This window comes from Lichenostomus cassidix, chromosome 27 (genome assembly GCF_008360975.1).
Source record: "Lichenostomus cassidix isolate B80296 chromosome 27, HeHo_3.0, whole genome shotgun sequence".
Classification (NCBI taxonomy): domain Eukaryota; kingdom Metazoa; phylum Chordata; class Aves; order Passeriformes; family Meliphagidae; genus Lichenostomus; species Lichenostomus cassidix.
In genome coordinates this window covers 4262266-4280924 of record NC_139507.1, presented here as the reverse complement: position 1 = coordinate 4280924, position 18659 = coordinate 4262266, and the positions used below count along the sequence as shown (strand labels likewise).

At 59.8% G+C, this 18659-nt stretch overlaps 1 protein-coding gene across 3 annotated transcripts in view; it reads left to right on the top strand.

Annotated features, from left to right (window-relative positions):
• LOC146426703 (rho GTPase-activating protein 23-like) overlaps positions 1–18659 on the top strand; it is a 56938-nt gene that overhangs the window by 15578 nt on the left and 22701 nt on the right. Inside the window, exon 1 of one of the 3 annotated variants that reach the window (XM_085083428.1) lies at positions 14494–15054. The exons of the other annotated variants lie outside the window; for them this stretch is intronic. Within the exon in view, the coding sequence (XP_084939554.1) occupies positions 14722–15054 (333 nt within the window). The 5' untranslated portion in view covers positions 14494–14721. Of the gene's footprint in view, positions 1–14493; positions 15055–18659 lie in introns of those variants that run through there. 3 annotated transcript variants of the gene reach the window in all.

Below are 18659 nucleotides of genomic sequence, written 5' to 3'. Positions count from 1 at the left end.
TGGGGTCAGGAGTTCTGGGTGCCAAGTGGGTCCTATGGGATCAGCTCCAAATTGGGATTTAGGACCTTTTCCCAGTTTATGAGGTCAGGGATTCTGGGTGAGGGTTGGTGCTGTGGGATTGGCTCCAAACTGGGATTTAGGGCCTCTTCCCAGTTTATGGGGTCAGAGATGCTGCAGGAATGACTCCAAACTGGGATTTAGGGCCTCTTCCCAGTTTATGGGGTCAGGAATTCTGGGTGCTGCAGGACCAGCTCCAAACTGGGATTTAGGGCCTCTTCTGAGTTTATGGGGTCAGAGATCCTGGATCCTATGGGATCAGCTTCAAACTGGGATTTAGGGTCTCTTCCCAGTTTATGGGGTCAGGGATACTGCGTCCTATGGGATTAGCTCCAAACTGGGATTTAGGGCCTCTTCTGAGTTTATGGGTCAGAGATGCTGCAGGACCAGCTCCAAACTGGGATTTAGGGTCTCTTCCCAGTCCCACATGGAGCCACTCACCGGGAGAAACCACAGGGAAGCAGAGAGGTCATCCTGGGCAGCTGCCCAGCCCCGGGACGACCTTTTCCTCTCATTAAAAAAGGGAAAAAAAAACCCCAAACCCAGGATTAGGTTTCACCTCGGTGCAATCCCATTAATAAACCAAGTTCCTCTCCGGCAGGCAGCGAGACCTGATTTGAAAAAAGGAATGGAGATAGATGACCTATTTTAAGCTCTCAAGTTGGAAAATATCGACCTGGCTGCCCGCGGCAGGGCAGGCTGTGCCAGCTGGCTCGGGTGGCATTCCCAAATCCCGCTCGGCTGTCCCCCGGGTTCGGGATGTCCCCATCTGGCTGTCCCCAAACCTCCTGGAGCGGCTGGCTTGCCTTTCTGCCCGGGATTCGTTAAGGTTGCGCTAATTGCCGGCTTGGCGCGGCTTGGAGTGGCGCAAGGCTGGTGGCTGCTCGGTGTCACCGCGTTGGTGACGTTCCCGGGGGTTTGGTGTCCCCAGGGCTTGGGGGAGGTGGTTTTTAGGGTGGTGGGGTCAGTGGTGGGTTTTGGGGACAGAGGGTGAAGCTGGAGTTGGGTTGTCCTGAGGGAAGAGGGGATGAGTTGTCACAGAGTGGCCAGAATGAGGCGGTGGTGACCTTAGGGGTGGACGCTGGGGATGGTGGCTGTGGGGACAGACCCTGGTGACAGCGAGGATTGACCATGGTGACAGTGGGGATGGACCCTGATGGTCATGAGGATGGACAGTGGTGACCATGAGGACAGACCCTGGTGGCCATGGGGTGGACGCTGGTGGCCGTGGGGATGGTGGCTGTGGGGACAGACCCTGGTGGCAGTGGGGGTGAACCCTGGTGGCAGTGAGGATTGACCACGGTGACAGTGGGGATGGACCTTGATGGCCATGGGGATGGACCTTGGTGGCTGTGGGGATGGACAGTGGTGGCCTTAGGGATGGACCCTGGTGGCCATGGGATGGACCCTGGTGGCCATGGGGTGGACGCTGGTGATCATAGGGGTGGGCCCTGGTGGCCGTGGGGATGGTGGCTGTGGGGACAGACCCTGGTGGCCATAGGGATAGACTCTGGTGACCTTGGGGATGGTGGCTCTGGGGATGGACAGTGGTGACCATGGGGATGCACCCTGGGGACAGACCCTGGTGACCATGAGGACAGACCCTGGTGACGGTGAGGATGGACCCTGGTGGCTGTAGGGACGGACCCTAATGACCATGGGGACAGACCCTGGTGACCATGGGGACTGACCCTGGTGACCATGGTGATGGACAGTGGTGACCATGGGGACAGACCCTGGTGACCATGGGGACAGACCCTGGTGACCATGGTGATGGACAGTGGTGACCATGGGGACAGACCCTGGTGGCCATGGGGACAGACCCTGGTGGCCATGGTGATGGACAGTGGTGACCATGGGATGGACCCTGATGGCCATGGGGACAGACCCTGGTGACCATGGGGACAGACCCTGGTGACCATGGGGACAGACCCTGGTGGCCATGGGATGGACCCTAGTGACCATGGGGACAGACCCTGGTGGCCATGAGGACAGACCCTGGTGACCATGGCGATGGGGACAGACCCTGGTGGCCATGAGGACAGACCCTGGTGACCATGGCGATGGACAGTGGTGATCACGGGAACAGACCCTGGTGGCCATGGGGACAGACCCTGGTGACCATGGTGATGGACAGTGGTGACCACGGGAACAGACCCTGGTGACCATGGTGATGGACAGTGGTGACCATGGGGTGGACTCTGGTGACCATCAGGGTTGGACCCTGATGGCCATGGGGACAGACCCTGGTGGCCATGGGGACAGACCCTGGTGACCATGGCGATGGACTCTGCCCTCGCCCCAGCGGGATCCCTGCCCTTCACCCAAAACCCTCTTACAGCCGGAATTTGGGATGCCAGCAGCCACCCCAGGCTGGTGACACCTTCCCGCCACACCCCCGACCCCGACGCCGTGTCCCCTCGGGCGACCACCCCGCCACGTCCCCACCGCCCCTCTGTCACCCCCCATCGGTGGCACCCCCGACCTGTCACCGTGCCCACGGCCACCATCCCCCCGCCCGCCACCCCCCGAGGGTGACAGAGGGTCCCTTGATGGCGCCGAGCGCGTGGGGCAGCCCCGGGGCGGGTGGCACAGGCCGCGGTGGCTCCGGGTGACAATCGGGCCATTGTGGCACATAGTGGCTCTTTCTCTGCCGCTCCGGGCGGGGGCCGCTCTGCGGTGACAGCGCTTTTCGGGGTCCCCGGCGCGGCTGGCGGTGACTGGCGTGGCGCTGAGCGGTGTGACACTGATGTCCCCAGCAGGGGAGGGGAGGCGACACGAGCGGGACGCGCGTGGGCTGCGGAAAAATGCCGGGAAAACGCTGGGCTGTGGCTCTGCTGGACCTCGGTGTCCCCAAAGCCCTGTCCCCAAAGTCCGTGCTGTGCCTGGGGGGACCTCAAGACCCTCCTCGGCTTTTTATTTCCCCATCCAGCTGTGGGATTTGTCACTCGCTGTGAAGGGACAGTGACACCACCAGGCATCACCCCAACGGTGTCCCCAAAGCCACCTCCTGTCCGTGCTGTGCCTGGGGACACCTCAGGACCCTCCTCGGCTCTATTTTCCCCATCCAGCTGTGGGGTTTGTCACTCGCTGTGTTGTCCCAAACCACAGTGGCACCACCAGGCATCACCCCAATGGTGTCCCCAAAGCCACCTCCTGTCCGTGCTGTGCCTGGGGACACCTCAGAACCCTCCTCGGCTCCTTATTTCCCCATCCAGCAAGAGCTGTGGGATTTGTCACTCGCTGGGAAGGGACAGTGGCACCACCAGGCATCACTCCAATGGTGTCCCCAAAGCCACCTCCTGCCCGTGCTGTGCCTGGGGACACCTCAAGACCCTCCTCGGCTCCATTTTCCCCATCCAGCTGTGGGGTTTGTCACTCGCTGTGCTGTCCCAAATCACAATGGCACCACCAGGCATTACCCCAATGGTGTCCCCATGTTTAGGGGTGCCACTGTCCCCACCCCGGGCTGTCCCCCCAGGAGCTGGGAGGAGCACCAACCTCCCCCCCGACCTCTCCGGCTGCGATTTTCCGCCGCGGAGGAGCTGCGGAGCGGCGCAAGGTGCCTCTCGGAGCCGCCGGGGAGAGGAAATGGCTCATTGTTAGGCTCGGCTGGAAAACAACCAGAAAGCCGAAAAAACTGCCCGAATGAGGCCAATTCTATTTGAGGGTTTCCACGGGAAAAAACAGGAAACGGAATGCTGGTCGTTTTCTAGGCTGCCGATAAGGCTGGTTTGGGGTCAGGGGGGGAGGAGGAGGAGGAGGAGGAGGAGGAGGAGGAGGGGATGAAGGTGACCCCAGGGTGGTCTTCGTGCTCCTTCCTCCTGAGGTGGGAGATAAAACTCCTCCTCGGAGTGGTTGTGGTGTTCCCTGCTGGCTCTGGAGAATGTCCCCAAGCTTGTCCCCTGCCTCAGAGGGTTTGAGGGGACACCAGAAATCCCTCTGGGTGTCCCCAACCTTGTCCCCAGCCTCAGAGGCTTTGATGGGACGCCAAAAGTCCCTCTGGGTGTCCCCAACCTTGCCCCCAACCTCAGAGGGTTTGAGGGGACGCAGTGTCCCCGAAAGTCCCTCTGGGTGTCCCCAGCCTTGTCCCCTGCCTCAGAGGCTTTGAGGGGACACAGTGTCCCCAAAAGTCCCTCTGGCTGTCCCCAGCCTTGTCCGCTGCCTCGGAGGGTTTGAGGGGACACCAAAAGTCCCTCTGGGTGTCCTCAACCTTGTCCCCAACCTCAGAGGGTTTGAGGGGATGCAGTGTCCCCGAAAGTCCCTCTGGCTGTCCTGGGATGTGGCCCTGGGACACCATGAGCATCCCACGGCCCTGTGGGACCAGGACTGTCCCCTGGGGGTGTGTCCAGTTGGGGACACCAGGAGTGCTCCCGTGGGACTCAGCAGGGCCAGGATGGAGCCAGCCATGCTCCAGATTGGTGACATGGAGCTTCTGTCACTTCAGCGCGGTGACATCACCCGGTGACACCTGCAGGGCCATTCACGGGGACAATCCCGGCTCAGGAATTCCTCCGGCGGTGGGGACAGCCACAGCCACGTGGCCGGAGAGCCACAGTGGCCACCAGGGGTGGCGAGGAGAGGCCGGGAAAGGACACGAGGCTCTCTGGCCTCATTCCCAAATTTCCCTGGATGTGACAACAGGGGACACCCTGGCTGGGCGGGTCACCTCAGGAGTGACATCCCAGAATGCCGGGAGGGGACTGGATTTGGTGACAGGAGCTGGCAGAGGAGATAAAATTTGGCGTTAGGAAGGAAGGAAGGAAGGAAAAGATTTCCTTCCCCGCGTTGACACCCAACCCGGAGCGGCAGGAATGTCACCGGGATGGTTTGTGGCTTCTCCTTGGCTCCGGTGTCACCCGGGTGATGTCACCACGCGGCTCCCGGCCGCCCTGGGCGATGGGGATGTGGATTTGGGATTTGGGATTGTTTGGGATTTGGGATTTGGGATTTGGGATTGGGGGCAGTGCCCACCCAGCCCCTCAGCGCCGGATCTCCCCATGCTGTCCCCAGCGGTGGCACTGAGGACGGGGACACTCAGCCGTGAGCCCTAGTGGCTTTTCCCTGTCCCTCCGAGGGGTCTGTGGCTCCTCCTTGGCTCCGGTGTCACCCGGGTGATGTCACCAGCCGGCTCCCGGCCACTCTGGGTGATGGGGATGTGGATTTGGAATTGTTTGGGATTTAGGATTTGGGATTTGGGATTTGGGATTGGGGGCAGTGCCCACCCAGCCCCTCAGCGCTGCATCTCCCCATGCTGTCCCCAGAGGTGGCACTGAGGTCGGGGACACCCAGCCGCGGGCCCTGGTGGCTTTTCCCTGTCCCTCCGAGGGGTCTGTGGGATCTCAGGAGGCACTGCTGACAACCAGACCCTGGGAAAAGAGGTTTTTTAGGAATCTTCCCTATGCTCGGAGCAAACCCCGACAGCATTCCCACCCTCCCCGGTGGATCCTGCCCGGAATTGAGGAGGGGGCGTTCCGGGGGGCTGCAGCACGCCGGGGGGCTCGGGGAGGGAGAGTGAGCTTCCTCCAAACCCCCCCGAAATCCCCGCTGAGCCGCAAAGCTCCTCAGCCCCGGCTCGAGTTAAAGAGAATTAAAATGTTTTCTCCCGCCGATCGCTAATCCCGCGGGCTGCGGAGCTGCCAGCAGGGATGGCCGGGTGCTGCTGGGGTGGTCAGCTGGGCACTGCCCGTCCTGTGGTCAGCTGGGCACTGCCCATCCCGTGGTCAGCTGGGTGGTGTCCCTTCCCGTGGTCACCTGGGCATTTCCCATCATGTGGTCACCTGGGCACTGCCCATCCTGTGGTCAGCTGGGCACTGCCTTTCCGTGGTCAGCTGGGCACTGTCCATCCCGTGGTCAGCTGGGTGTTGTCCCTCCCGTGGTCACCTGGGCACTGTCCCTCCCGTGGTCAGCTGGGTGGTGTCCCTTCCCGTGGTCACCTGGGCACTGCCTTTCTGTGGTCACCTTGGCATTGCCCATCCCGTGGTCACCTGGGCACTGTCCCTCTCATACTCACCTGGGCACTGCCCATCCTGTGGTCACTGTCCCTCCCGTGGTCACCTGGGCACTGTCCCTCTCATGCTCACCTGGGCACTGCCCATCCTGTGGTCACCTGGGCACTGCCCATCCCGTGGTCACCTGGGCACTGCCCATCCCGTGGTCACTGTCCCTCCCATGGTCACCTGGACATTGCTCATCCCGTGGTCACCTGGGCACTGTCCCTCCCATTCTCCAGCCACTCCACCCCAGCTCAGGTCCAGCTGCATCCCCACCCTCCTCCTTCCTGCAGGGGACCCCCGATCTCGGCTCTTTTTGGGGTCTCACCCCCCAAACCCTGCCTGGACCCCCCGATTTCAGCTCTTTTCGGGGTCTCACCCCCCCAAACCCTGCCTGGAACCCCCGGGGGATGTGTGGGACCCCCGATTTCCTCTCTTTTTGGGGTCTCAGCCCCCCAAACCCTGTGTGTGACCCCCAGTCTCGGCTCTTTTTGGGGTCTCAGCCCCCCAAACCCTGTGTGGGACCCCCGGGGGATGTGTAGGACCCCCGATTTCCTCTCTTTTTGGGGTCTCAGCCCCCCAAACCCTGCCTGGAACCCCCGGGGGGATGTGTGCAACAACCGATTTCTACTCTTTTTGGGGTCTCAGTGCCCCAAACCCTGTGTGTGACCCCAGATTTCGACTCTTTTTGGGGTCTCAGCCCCCCAAACCCTGCCTGGAACCCCCGGGGGATATGTGAGACCCCCGATCTCAGCTCTTTTTGGGGTCTCAGCCCCCCAAATCCTTCCTGGAACCCCCGAGGGATGTGTGGGACCACCGATCTCGGCTCTTTTTGGGGTCTCAGTCCCCCAAACCCTGCCTGGAACTCCCGATCTCGACTCTTTTTGGGGTCTCACCCCCCCAAACCCTGCCTGGAACCCCCGAGGGATGTGTAGGATCCCCAGTCTCGGCTCTTTTTGGGGTCTCTCCCCCCAGACCCTGCGTGGAACCCCCAGGGGATGTGTAGGACCCCCATCTCGGCTCTTTTTGGGGTCTCAGCCCCCCAAACCCTGCCTGGGACCCCCGGGTGACCTGTGAGCCCCCCAACCCTTTCCCCCCCGGCAGCAGCTTTGCCATAAAAGGCCTGGAAATCCCTTATTGTCTCCCAGGCCCTTTCTCCTCCTCCAAAATCCTATTAAAATCTCATTTTTCTGACCCTAATCTCAGCTGGGATTAGCGGCCGGAGGAGGGCGGCGGTTGGTGGCAGCGCTGCCAGCTGCCTGTCGCTGTCGCTGTCGCTGTCGCTGTCGCTGTCGCTGTCGCTGTCGCCTGTCCCTGCCCAGAGGGTGACGTTATCCTCGCCGCGTGCCAGGGGTGGCGATGGCGCGGCTGGCAGAGCCGCAGCTGGTGGGGACAGGACGTGTGTCCCCAGCTGGGACCGCCGGCTGCATGGCGGCGATGTCACCGCGCTCAGGGCGGGGAGGGGTGGTGACAGCGGGGTGGCATCGGGGTGAAAGATGGAGGTCCTTCAGTACAGGCAGGCGTGTCCCCAGGTCCCCTTGTCCCTGTGTTTTCAGGGCTGTGTGCCTCCTGTCCCCGTGTCCCCATGGCCTTGTGTCCCCTTGTCCCTGTGTCCCCATGGCTGTGTGTGTCCCCATGTCCCTGTGTCCCCATGGTCGTCTGTGCCCATGGCCGTGTGTCCCCCTGTTGCTGTGTCCCCTTGTTCCTGTATCCCCAGGGCCGCGTGTCCTCCTGTCCCCATGTCCCCAAGGCCATGTGTCCCCCTGTCCCTGTGTCCCCATGTCCCTGTATCCCTATGGCCATATGTCCCTATGGCCCTGTGTCCCCCTGACCATGTCTTCCCCTGTCCCTGTGTCCCCATCCCCACATGTCCCCTGGCCGTGTCCCCCCACCCGCGGTCCCCCTGGCTGTGTCCCCATGCCCGTGATCCCCCTGCCCGTGTGTCCCTCTGTCCATGTGTCCCCTGTCCGTGTGTCCCCATACCCGTGATCCCCTTGCCCGTGTGTCCCCCTGCCCGCTGTCCCCCGGCTGTGTCCCCCTGCCCGTGTCCCCCATCCCACATGTCCCCTGTCCGCGTGTCCCTCTGTCCATGTGTCCCCATTCCCGGTGTCCCCCGGCCGTGTCCCTCTGCCCCCTGTCCCCCATGCCCATGTGTCCCTCTGTCCGTGTGTCCCCATTCCCGCGGTCCCCCTGGCTGTGTCCCTCTGTCCATGCGTCCCCCGGCCGTGTCCCCCTGTCCGTGTGTCCCTCTGTCCGTGTGTCCCCATTCCCACAGTCCCCCTGCCCGTGTCCCCCTGCCCATGTGTCCCCATGCCCGCATGTCCCCTGGCCGTGTCCCCATGCCCGTGTCCCCCATCCCACATGTCCCCTGTCCGCGTGTCCCCATTCCCGCGGTCCCCCTGGCTGTGTCCCTCTGTCCGTGTGTCCTTCTGTCCGTGTGTCCCCCTGTCCATGTGTCCCCATTCCCGCAGTCCCCTGTCCGTGTGTCCCCCTGCCCATGTGTCCCCTGCCCATGTCCCTCTGTCCGTGTGTCCCCCTGTCCGCAGTTCCTCTCTCCTTGTGTCCCCCTGTCCATGTGTCCCCCGGCCGTGTCCCCCTGCCCGTGTGTCCCTCTATCCATGTGTCCCCTGTCCGTGTGTCCCACTGCCCACGTATCCTCTGTCCGTGTGTCCCTCTGTCCATGTGTCCCCTGCCCGCAGTCCCCCTGCCCGTGATCCCCCTGCCCGCAGTCCCCCGGCCGTGTCCCCATGCCCGTGTCTCCCTGTCGTGTGTCCCCCTGCCCGCTGTCCCCCTGCCCGTGTCCCCATGCCCGTGATCCCCCTGTCCATGCGTCCCCCCTGCCCGCAGTCCCCCGGCCGTGTCCCTATGCCCGTGTCTCCCTGTCGTGTGTCCCTCTGTCCGTGTGTCCCCCTGCCCGTGTCCCCATGCCCGTGATCCCCCTATCCACGCTTCCCCTGCCCGTGTCCCCCTGCCGGTGTCCCCAGGGCCAGCCGCGGTGGCAGTGCATGCCGGGATCTCCGCCTTCCCCTCCTCTCCCGTATTTAGGACACTCCTGAGCAAAACACGAGCTGCTCTGGAAAGCCTCCAGCCTGCTGGCATTCCTGGGGCTGCCAGGGCGGAATCTGTCCCCGCCAGCCCCGCCTGGCCTTGCCCGGCCAGTGTCCCCTCTTTGTCACCCCCTGCCAGGGATTGGGGACACCCTCAGTGTTCCCCTGCCAGGACTTGGGGACCTGCGTGTCCCCTCCCTGTCCCCCTGCCAGGCCTTGGGGACACCCTCAGTGTTCCCCTGCCAGGGCTTGGGGACCCGCTTGTCCCCTCTTTGTCCCCCCCCGCCAAGCTGGGGGACCCCCTAGTCCCCTCTTTGTAACCCTGCCAGGGCTTGGGGACCCCATTGTCCCCTCCCTGTCCCCCGTGTCAGGGATTGGGGACCCCCTCCTTGTCCCCCTGTCAAGCTGGGGACCCCCTCGTCCCCTTCTTGTCCCCTCCTGACAGGGCTTGGGGACCCTCTTGTCCCCTCTTTGTAACCCTGCCAGGGCTTGGGGACACCCTTGTCCCCTCCTTGTCCCCCTGCCAAGCTGGGGACACCCTCTTCCCCTCCTTGTCTCCCCGCCAGGGCTTGGGGACACCCTTGTCCCCTCCTTGTCCCCCTCGCCAGGGCTTGGGGACACCCTTGTCCCCTCCTTGTCCCCCTCGCCAGGGCTTGGGGACCCCATTGTCCCCTCTTTGTAACCCTGCCAGGGCTTGGGGACACCCTCTGTGTCCCCCTGCCAAACTGGGGACCCCCTTGTCCCCTCTTTGTCCCCCCCCGCCAGGGCTTGGGGACCCCATTGTCCCCTCTTTGTAACCCTGCCAGGGCTTGGGGACCCGCTTGTCCCCTCCTTGTCTCCCCGCCAGGGCTTGGGGACACCCTCCGTGTCCCCCTGCCAAGCTGGGGACACCCTCGTCCCCTTCTTGTCCTCCTGATAGGGCTTGGGGACCCCCTCGTCCCCTCCTTGTCCCCCCTGCCAGGGCTTGGGGACACCCTCCCTGCCACCCTCCGGGCTGCTGGAGGAGGGACAGAGGGAGGTGGCAGGGTGACACGCCAGCTGCCTGTCCCCGGGCTGGGGCGAGGCCACCGGTCTGCCCCGGCGGTGGCACCGGGTGACAGCGGGGTGGCTCCGGGGAGGAGCTGGTGGCAGCGGTTTGGCTCCCATCCCGAATTGTCCCCTCTGTGGTGGCTGTGTGGAGGTGGCCTTGGGGACACAGCTGTCCTTGGGGACACGGCTGGCCTTGGGGACACGGCTGGCCTTGGGGACACGGCTGGCCTTGGGGACATGGCTATCCTTGGGGACACGGTTGCTCTTGGGGACATGGCTGGCCTTGGGGACACAGTTGGCCTTGGGGACACGGCTGGCCTTGGGGACACGGCTGGCCTTGGGGACATGGCTATCCTTGGGGACACGGTTGCTCTTGGGGACACAGCTGGCCTTGGGGACACGGCTACCCTTGGGGACACGGCTGGCCTTGGGGACACGGTTGCTCTTGGGGACATGGCTACCTTTGGGGACTCGGCTACCCTTGGGGACACAGCTGGCCTTGGGGACACTGCTGTCACCCCAGCAGCTGGGGCTCTTTTGGCACACAGCCACCTCACCTTGGGGACATTCCGCAGAGGTCACCGTGACACCGCCGCTGTCCCCTCTCCGCCACCTCTCGCCACCCTGGGGCTGCGCGCTTGGCATCGCCGTGCCTTGGTGACCAGGAGGGGACAGGAGGGGACAGGATGGGTGACCAGTGACCAGGAGGGGCCAGCAGGGGACAGGAGGGGTTACCGGTGACCAGAAGGGGACAGGAGTGGACAGGAGGGGTGGCAGTGACCAGGAGGGGACAGGAGGGGTGACAGTGGCCGGGAGGGGACAGGAGGGGTGACCGGTTACCAGGAGGGGACAGGAGGGGACAGGAGGGGACAGGAGGGGTGACCGGTGACCAGGAGGGGACAGGAGGGGTGGCAGTGACCAGGAGGGGGACAGGAGGGGTGACAGTGGCCGGGAGGGGACAGAAGGGGACAGGAGGGGACAGAAGGGGACAGGAGGGGTGACTGGTGACCAGGAGGGGACAGGAGGGGTGACAGTGACCAGGAGGGGACAGGAGGGGACAGGAGGGGTGACAGCGACCAGGAGGGGACAGGAGGGGACAGGACGGGTGACAGCGGCCGGGAGGAGGGGACAGGATGGGTGACCAGTGACCAGGAGGGGACAGGAGGGGACAGAAGAGGGACAGGAGGGGACAGGAGGGGTGACAGTGACCAGGAGGGGACAGAAGGGGACAGGACGGGTGACAGTGACAGGGAGGAGGGGACGGCCAGCCCCGCGGGCTGCAATGCCAGCAATGTCCGGCATTTCCCGGCGCGGCCGCACGTGCCTCGCTCTCCTCTTCCTCCAGCACGGCAGGAATGCGCCTGGGGACCCCCTCGAGCGGCGACAGGGACAGGGACAGGCCGGGAGGGAGGGGACAGGCCAGGGGGACACTGCCGAGGTGCTGCTCTTCTCCAATTCCTGCCCCATTTTTGGATTTTTGGGGGATTTGGGGAAAGGGATTTGTCCAGGCGCTGGTGACAAGGGTGCTTTGTCACCCCAGGTGTCCCCAGGGGTCCAGCACGGCAGGAATGCGGCTGGGGACCCCCTCAAGAGGCGACAGGGACAGGGGACAGGCCAGGGGGACACTGCCGAGGTGCTGCTCTTCTCCAATTCCTACCCGATTTTTGGTTTTCCAGGGATTTAGGGAAAGCGATTTGTCCCCGTCCGTCACCCCAGGCGCCGGTGACAAGCGCGGTTTGTCACCCCAGGCGTCCCCAGCATGGCAGGAATGTGCCTCAGGACCCCCTCGAGCGGCGACAGGGACAGGGACAGGCCGGGAGGGAGGGGACAGGCCAGGGGGACACTGCCGAGGTGCTGCTCTTCTCCAATTCCTGCCCCATTTTTGGTTTTTTGGGGGATTTGGGGAAAGGGATTTGTCCCCGTCGGTCACCCCAGGCGCCGGTGACAAGCGCGGTTTGTCACCCCAGGTGTCCCCAGGGGTGGGTGGCTCTGGGGGACAACAGGGACCTGCAATGTCCCCAAAACCAGGGATGAGACTGGGGGAGCTCTGGGTGGGAACAAGGTGGGATTCCAGGTGGGAATTGTCCTTGGAACCAAACCTTTGTGTCACAGGCACTGGGACAGGGTTGGGGTGCCGTGGCTGTTTTTGGGGGACATTTTTGGCTTCCACGGGACTGTTTTGGGCTCCAATAGTCTATTTTGGCCTCCATGGAGTTGTTTTGACCTCCAAGAAGCTGTTTTGGCTTCCAAGGGTCTGTTTTGGCCTCCACGGAGCTGTTTTGGCCTCCAAGGAGTTGTTTTGGCCTCCAAAGAGTCATTTCGGCCTCTGTGGGGCTCTTTTGGCCTCCAAGGAACTGTTTTGGCCTCCAAAAGGCTGTTTTGGCTTCCCAGGAGCTGTTTTGACCTCCAAGGAGCTGTCTTGGCCTCCATGGAGTTGTTTTGGCTACCATGGGGCTGTTTTGGCCTCCAAGGAGCTCTTTTGGCCTCTGTGGGGCTCTTTTAGCCTCCACAGGACCATTTTGGCCTCCAAGGAGCTGTTTTGGCCTCCAAGAGTCTATTTTGGCCTCCACGGAGCTGTTTTGGCCTCCAAGGAGTTGTTTTGACCTCCAAGGAGTTGTTTTGACCTCCAAGGAGTTGTTTTGACCTCCAAGAAGTTGTTTTGACCTCCATGAGGCTCTTCTTGACCTCCATGGGGCTCTTTTGGCCTCCATGGGACACTTTTGACCTCCAAGGGTCTATTTTGGCTTCCACAGAACTGTTTTGGCCTCCAAGAACCTGTTTTGGCCTCCAAGAGTCTATTTTGGCCTCCAAGGAGCTGTTTTGGCCTCCAAGGACCTGTCTCAGCCTCCACAAGGCTCTTTTGACCCCTATAGAGCTCTTTTGCCCCCCTGGGGACATTTGTCCCTCGGGGTGCTGGTGACACGTCCCCTCCCCTGCCCGGGGGCTCTGCAGGGACACCGAGGGGACCTGGGGGGGTCTCAGAGCCCCCCGTGGCTGTCCTGCTGTCACAGAGGGTGACAAATGTCCCCCTGTCCCCAACCTGCCCAGTGCCCTGCGGGAAGGAAGGAAGGAAGGAAGGGGCTGGGAGGAGGAGGAGGAGGAGGAGGAGGAGGAGGAGGAGGAGGAGGAGGAGGAAGCAGGGAGGGTGAGATGCTGCCCGGGGTGATGGAGGAAGAAGGAGGAGAGTTGGAAAGAAAAGAAAAAAAAGAAAAGAAAAGAAAAGAAAAGAAAAGAAAAGAAAAGAAAAGAAAAGAAAAGAAAAGAAAAGAAAAGAAAAGAAAAGGAAAAAAAAATTAAAGGGAAAAAAATGAAAGGGGGAAAGAAAACGAAGGGAAAAAAATGAAAGGGAAAAAAAATTTTAAAAAATGAAGGGGAAAAATGAAGGGGAAAAAATGAAGGGGAGAAAAATGAAGAGAAAAGAATGAAGGGAAAAAATGAAAATTAAAAATGAAGGGAAAAAAATGAAGGGGGAAAAATGAAGAAAATAAAAAACGAAGAGGGAAAAAATGAAGGGAAAAAATGAAGGGAAATAAATGAAGGGAAAAAATGAAGGGGGAAAAATGAAGAAAATAAAAAACGAAGGGGGAAAAAATTAAGGGGAAAGAATGAAGGGAAAAAATGAAAGGGAAAAAAAAATTTTAAAAAATGAAAGGGAAAAAATGAAGGGAAAAAAGTAAGGGGAAAGAATGAAGGGGAAAAAATGAAGGGAAAAATTTAGGGGAAAAAATGAAGGGGGGAAAGAGGAAAGGGAGAAATGAAAAGGGAAAAAATGAAGGGGAAAGAATGAAGGGGGGAAAATGAAGAAAATAAGAAAAGAAGGGAAAAAAAACCCGGAGGGGGAAAAAAGTAAGGAGAAAGAATGAAGGGAAAAAATGAAGGGGAAAAAATAAAGAAAAAAAAAAAGAAGGGAAAAAATGAAAGGGAAAAAATAAAGGGGAAAAAGTGAAGGGAAAAAAGTAAGGGGAAAGAATGAAGGAAAAAAATGAAGGGGAGAAAAATGAAGGGGAAAAATGAGGGGAAAAAATGAAGGGAAATAGATGAAAGGGGAAAGAATGAAGGGGGAAAAATGAAGATAATTAAAAACTAAGGGAAAAGAAAAACGGAGGGGAAAAATGTAAGGGGAAAGAATGAAGGAAAAAAATGAAGGGGAAAAATTAGGAAAAAAAATGAAGGGGGAAAAATGGAGGGGAAAAAAAAGAAGAAAATAAAAAAGAAGGGAAAAAAAGAGAAGGGGGAAAAAAAAGAAAAGGAAAAAAAATAGAAGGGAAAAAGAAAAAAATCATAAAAAAAAAAAAAAAATAGAAATAACAGGAAAGTCCTGGCAAAGTGACACCGCAGGCGGCCGGCTGGGGGCGGGGGGTCTGCCCGGGGGCGGTGGGCTGGGCGCTGATCGCTGCCAGCAGCTGGAGCCGCAGCCGGGCCGTGTGTCCGCCCTCCGTCCGTCCGTCCGTCTGTCCATCCCTCCCTCCCTCCCTCCCTCCCTCCCTCCCTCGGCCGCCGTGTCGCTCGGGGGGCTCTGAGCCAACCACCCGCCTCTCCTCCACCTCCCCATGGGGATCCCCACCGCCTCCTGAGCCCCCCAAAACCCCCGCGGGATGGTAGAGGAGAGCTCCGGCGGGACCTCTCGGGGGTCTCGGCGGGGATTTGGGGGTCCCTGCCGCCCGCCGCCGACCCCCGAGCCCAAGCGGCTGTGGAGCGTGGAGCGCTGCGGGCGGGGCTGGAGGTTGGAGCGGCCGGTCGGGGTGGATTGCAGCCTCCCCGAGCCTCGCTGCATCTGGCTGAGCAGCCTGCGGAGGCACGCCGCCGGGACCCCCGCGACCCCCGGGACCACCGGGACCACCGGGACCCCCGGGACCACCGGGACCCCCGGGACCACCGAGCCCCGGCAGCCCCCCGGTGCCCGGCGGAGAACGGAGCGGTGCCGCCGGGTGAGAGCAGCGAGCGCGCCGGGGGCGGTGGTGGGGGGATTTGGGGGGGTTGGGGGTCACGGCTGTGTGTGTCACAGCACCCTGGTGTGTCCCATTCGTGTCCCCTTCTTGTCCCCATCGTGGCCCCTTCGTGTCCCACTCGTGTCGCACTCGTGTCCCCTTCGTGTCCCACTCGTGTCGCACTCGTGTCCCCGTTGTCCCCAGCGAGCGCGCCGGGGGCGGTGGGGGGGGGGATTTGGGGGTCGCAGGGGAAGGGTGGGTGTGTGTGACAGCACCCTGGTGTGTCCCCTTCGTGTCCCCTTCGTGTCCCCTTCGTGGCCCCTTCGTGGCCCATTCATGTCCCATCCGTGTCCCCTTCGTGTCACACTCGTGTCCCCGTTGTCCCCAGCGAGTGCGCCGGAGGCGGTGGGGGGGATTTGGAGGTCCTAGGGGAAGGGTAGGTGGGTGTCACAGCACCCTGGTGTGTCCCCTTCGTGTCCCCTTCGTGGTCCCTTCGTGTCCCATTCGTGTCCCATTCGTGTCCCCGCTGTCACCTCGTGTGCCGATCGGTGTCCAGGGTGGGGGACAAATGGGGGACAAATCCCTGGGGGACAGAATGAGGGAAAAGCAGGAATGGGGCACTGATACACCTGTCCCCATCATGTCCCATCCGTGTCCCCTTCGTGTCCCATTCATGTCCCCCTTGTCCCCTCGTATGCCCGATCAGTGTCCAGGGATGGGGGACAATTCTTGTCCCCCAAAATGAGAGAAAAGCCCCTTTATTCAGCAAGAGTGGGACGCTGTCACTCCTGTCCCCATGGTGTCCCCGCGGGGGTGGCTCGGTGACATGGCGGACCTGGTGACACCTGAGCTGGTGGCAATCGGGGTGACCCGGCTGGGGTGGTCTGGATGTCACAGGGGTTGTCCCCCCGTGCCGATTTGGGATTTGGGAATGCTGGGATGAGAAGGATGAGGAGGATGAGGAGGATGAGGAGGATGAGGAGGATGAGGAGGATGAGGAGGATGAGGACACCAGGGTGAGGTGACATTAAGGCAGAAATTCGGGAGGTGGCACACGGCTCGACGACAAACCGAGGTGACAACTCGCGTGACAACCTGTGCGGCTGTCAATCCGAGGCCACCACCACCCAAAACCCTCCAAACCCCTCCGGCCGCAGAGGGAAACTGAGGCACAACACCCTTCCATAGCAACACCCCCCACCTAGCGCCGCATCCGCCGTGCCACGGCGACATGTCCCCGTCCCTGTCCCTGTCCCCATCCCCGCCGGTGTCTGCAGCCACCCGAGCCCGGCCTGTCCGCTCGGGTTAAAATCAGCGGCGCGCATTCAGCTGTCAGCTTAAAAATAATCCCGGCGAGCCGGCGGCCGACACAATGGAGGGCGCAGATGGGGTTGGGCGCCGCCGGGATGCTGAGGGGCTTTGGGGGATCTCCCGGGAGCTCCTGTTGCCATCTGGGTTGGGGTTATCCAGCGGGGTAGGGATTGTGGGGTCGGCAATGGGGTTTTCCGGCTCTTCTGCGGTGGTTTTTTGGGGTTTTCCGGCTCTCCTGTGGTGTTTTTTTGGGGTTTTCCGGCTCTCCTGGGGTGTTTTCCGGCTCTCTTGCGGTGTTTTTGGGGGTTTTCCGGTTCTCTTATAGATTTTTTTTGGGGTTTTCTGGTTCTCCTACAGTGTTTTTTTTGGGTTTTCCGGCTCTCCTACAGTGTTTTTTGGGGTTGTCCGGCTCTCCTGCAGTGTTTTTTTGGGGTTTTCCGACTCTCCTGTAGTGTTTTTTTGGGGTTTTCCGGCTCTCCTGCAGTGTTTTTTTGGGGTTTTCCGGCTCTCCTGCGGTGTTTTTTTTGGGTTTTCCGGCTCTCCTGCAGTGTTTTCCGGCTCTCCTGCGGTGTTTTTGGGGGTTTTCCGGTTCTCTTATAGATTTTTTTTGGGGTTTTCTGGCTCTCCTGTAGTGTTTTTTTGGGGTTGTCCGGTTCTTTTACATTGTTTTTTGGGGTTTGTCGGTTCTTCTACAGTGTTTTTTTGGGGTTTTCCGGCTCTCCTACAGTGTTTTTTTGGGTTTTCCTGCTCTTCTGCAGTGTGTTTTTGGGGTTTTCCCTCTCTCCTACAGTGGTTTTTTTGGGTTTTCCGGCTCTCCTACAGTGTTTTTTGGGGTTTTCCGGTTCTCTTATAGATTTTTTCTGGGGTTTTCTGGCTCTCCTACAGTGTTTTTTTGGGGTTTTCCGGCTCTCCTGTAGTGGTTTTTTTGGGTTTTCTGGTTCTCCTGTAGTGTTTTTTGGGGTTTTCCCTCTCTCCTGCAGTGTTTTTTTGGGGTTTTCCGGTTCTCCTGCAGTGGTTTTTTTGGGGTTTTCCGGCTCTCTTGCAGTGGTTTTTTGGGGTTTTCCTGCTCTCTTACAGTGTTTTTTTTGGGGTTTTCAGGCTCTCCTGCAGGGTTTTCCGGCTCTCCTGCAGTGTTTTTTTGGGGTTTCTTTCTCTCCTGCAGAGTTTTTTGGGGTTTCCGGCTCTCCTGTGGTGTTTTTTTGGGGTTTTCCGGCTCTCCTGGGGTGTTTCCCGGCTCTCCTGCGGTGTTTTTGGGGGTTTTCCGGTTCTCTTATAGATTTTTTTGGGGGTTTTCTGGCTCTCCTACAGTGTTTTTTTTGGGTTTTCCGGCTCTCCTGCAGTGTTTTTTTGGGGTTGTCCGGTTCTTTTACATTGTTTTTTGGGGTTTTCCGGTTCTCCTACAGTGTTTTTTGGCGTTTTCCGGCTCTCTTACAGTGGTTTTTTTGGGTTTTCTGGCTCTCTTACAGTGTTTTTTTGGGGTTTTCCGGCTCTCCTGCAGTGGGTTTTTGGGGTTTTCCGGCTCTCCTGCAGTGTTTTTTTGGGTTTTCCGGTTCTCCTGCAGTGATTTTTTGGGGTTTTCCGGCTCTCCTGCAGTGGGTTTTTGGGGTTTTCCCTCTCTCCTGCAGTTTTTTTGGGTTTTCCGGCTCTCCTGCAGTGGTTTTTTGGGGTTTTCCGGCTCTCCTGCAGTGGGTTTTTGGGGTTTTCCCTCTCTCCTGCAGTTTTTTTGGGTTTTCCGGCTCTCCTGCAGTGGTTTTTTGGGGTTTTCCTGCTCTCTTACAGTGTTTTTTTTGGGTTTTCCAGCTCTCTTACAGTGTTTTTTTGGGGTTTTCCTGCTCTCCTGCAGTGGTTTTTTGGGGTTTTCCTGCTCTCCTGGAGTGTTTTTTTGGGGTTTTCCTGCTCTCTTACAGTGTTTTTTTGGGGTTTTCTGGCTCTCCTGCAGGATTTTTGGGTTTTCCGGCTCTCCTGCTGTGTTTTTTGGGGTTTTCCGGCTCTCCTGCAGTGGGTTTTTGGGGTTTTCCGACTCTCCTGCAGTGGTTTCTGGCTCTCCTGCGGTGTTTTTTGGGGTTTTCCGGTTCTCTTATAGATTTTTTTGGGGTTTTCTGGCTCTCCTGCAGTGGTTTTTTGGGGTTGTCCGGTTCTTTTACATTGTTTTTTGGGGTTTTCCGGTTCTCTTACATTGTTTTTTGGGGTTTTCTGGTTCTTCTACAGTGTTTTTTTGGGTTTTCCTGCTCTTCTGCAGTGTGTTTTTGGGGTTTTCCTGCTCTCCTGCAGTGGATTTTTTGGGTTTTCTCGCT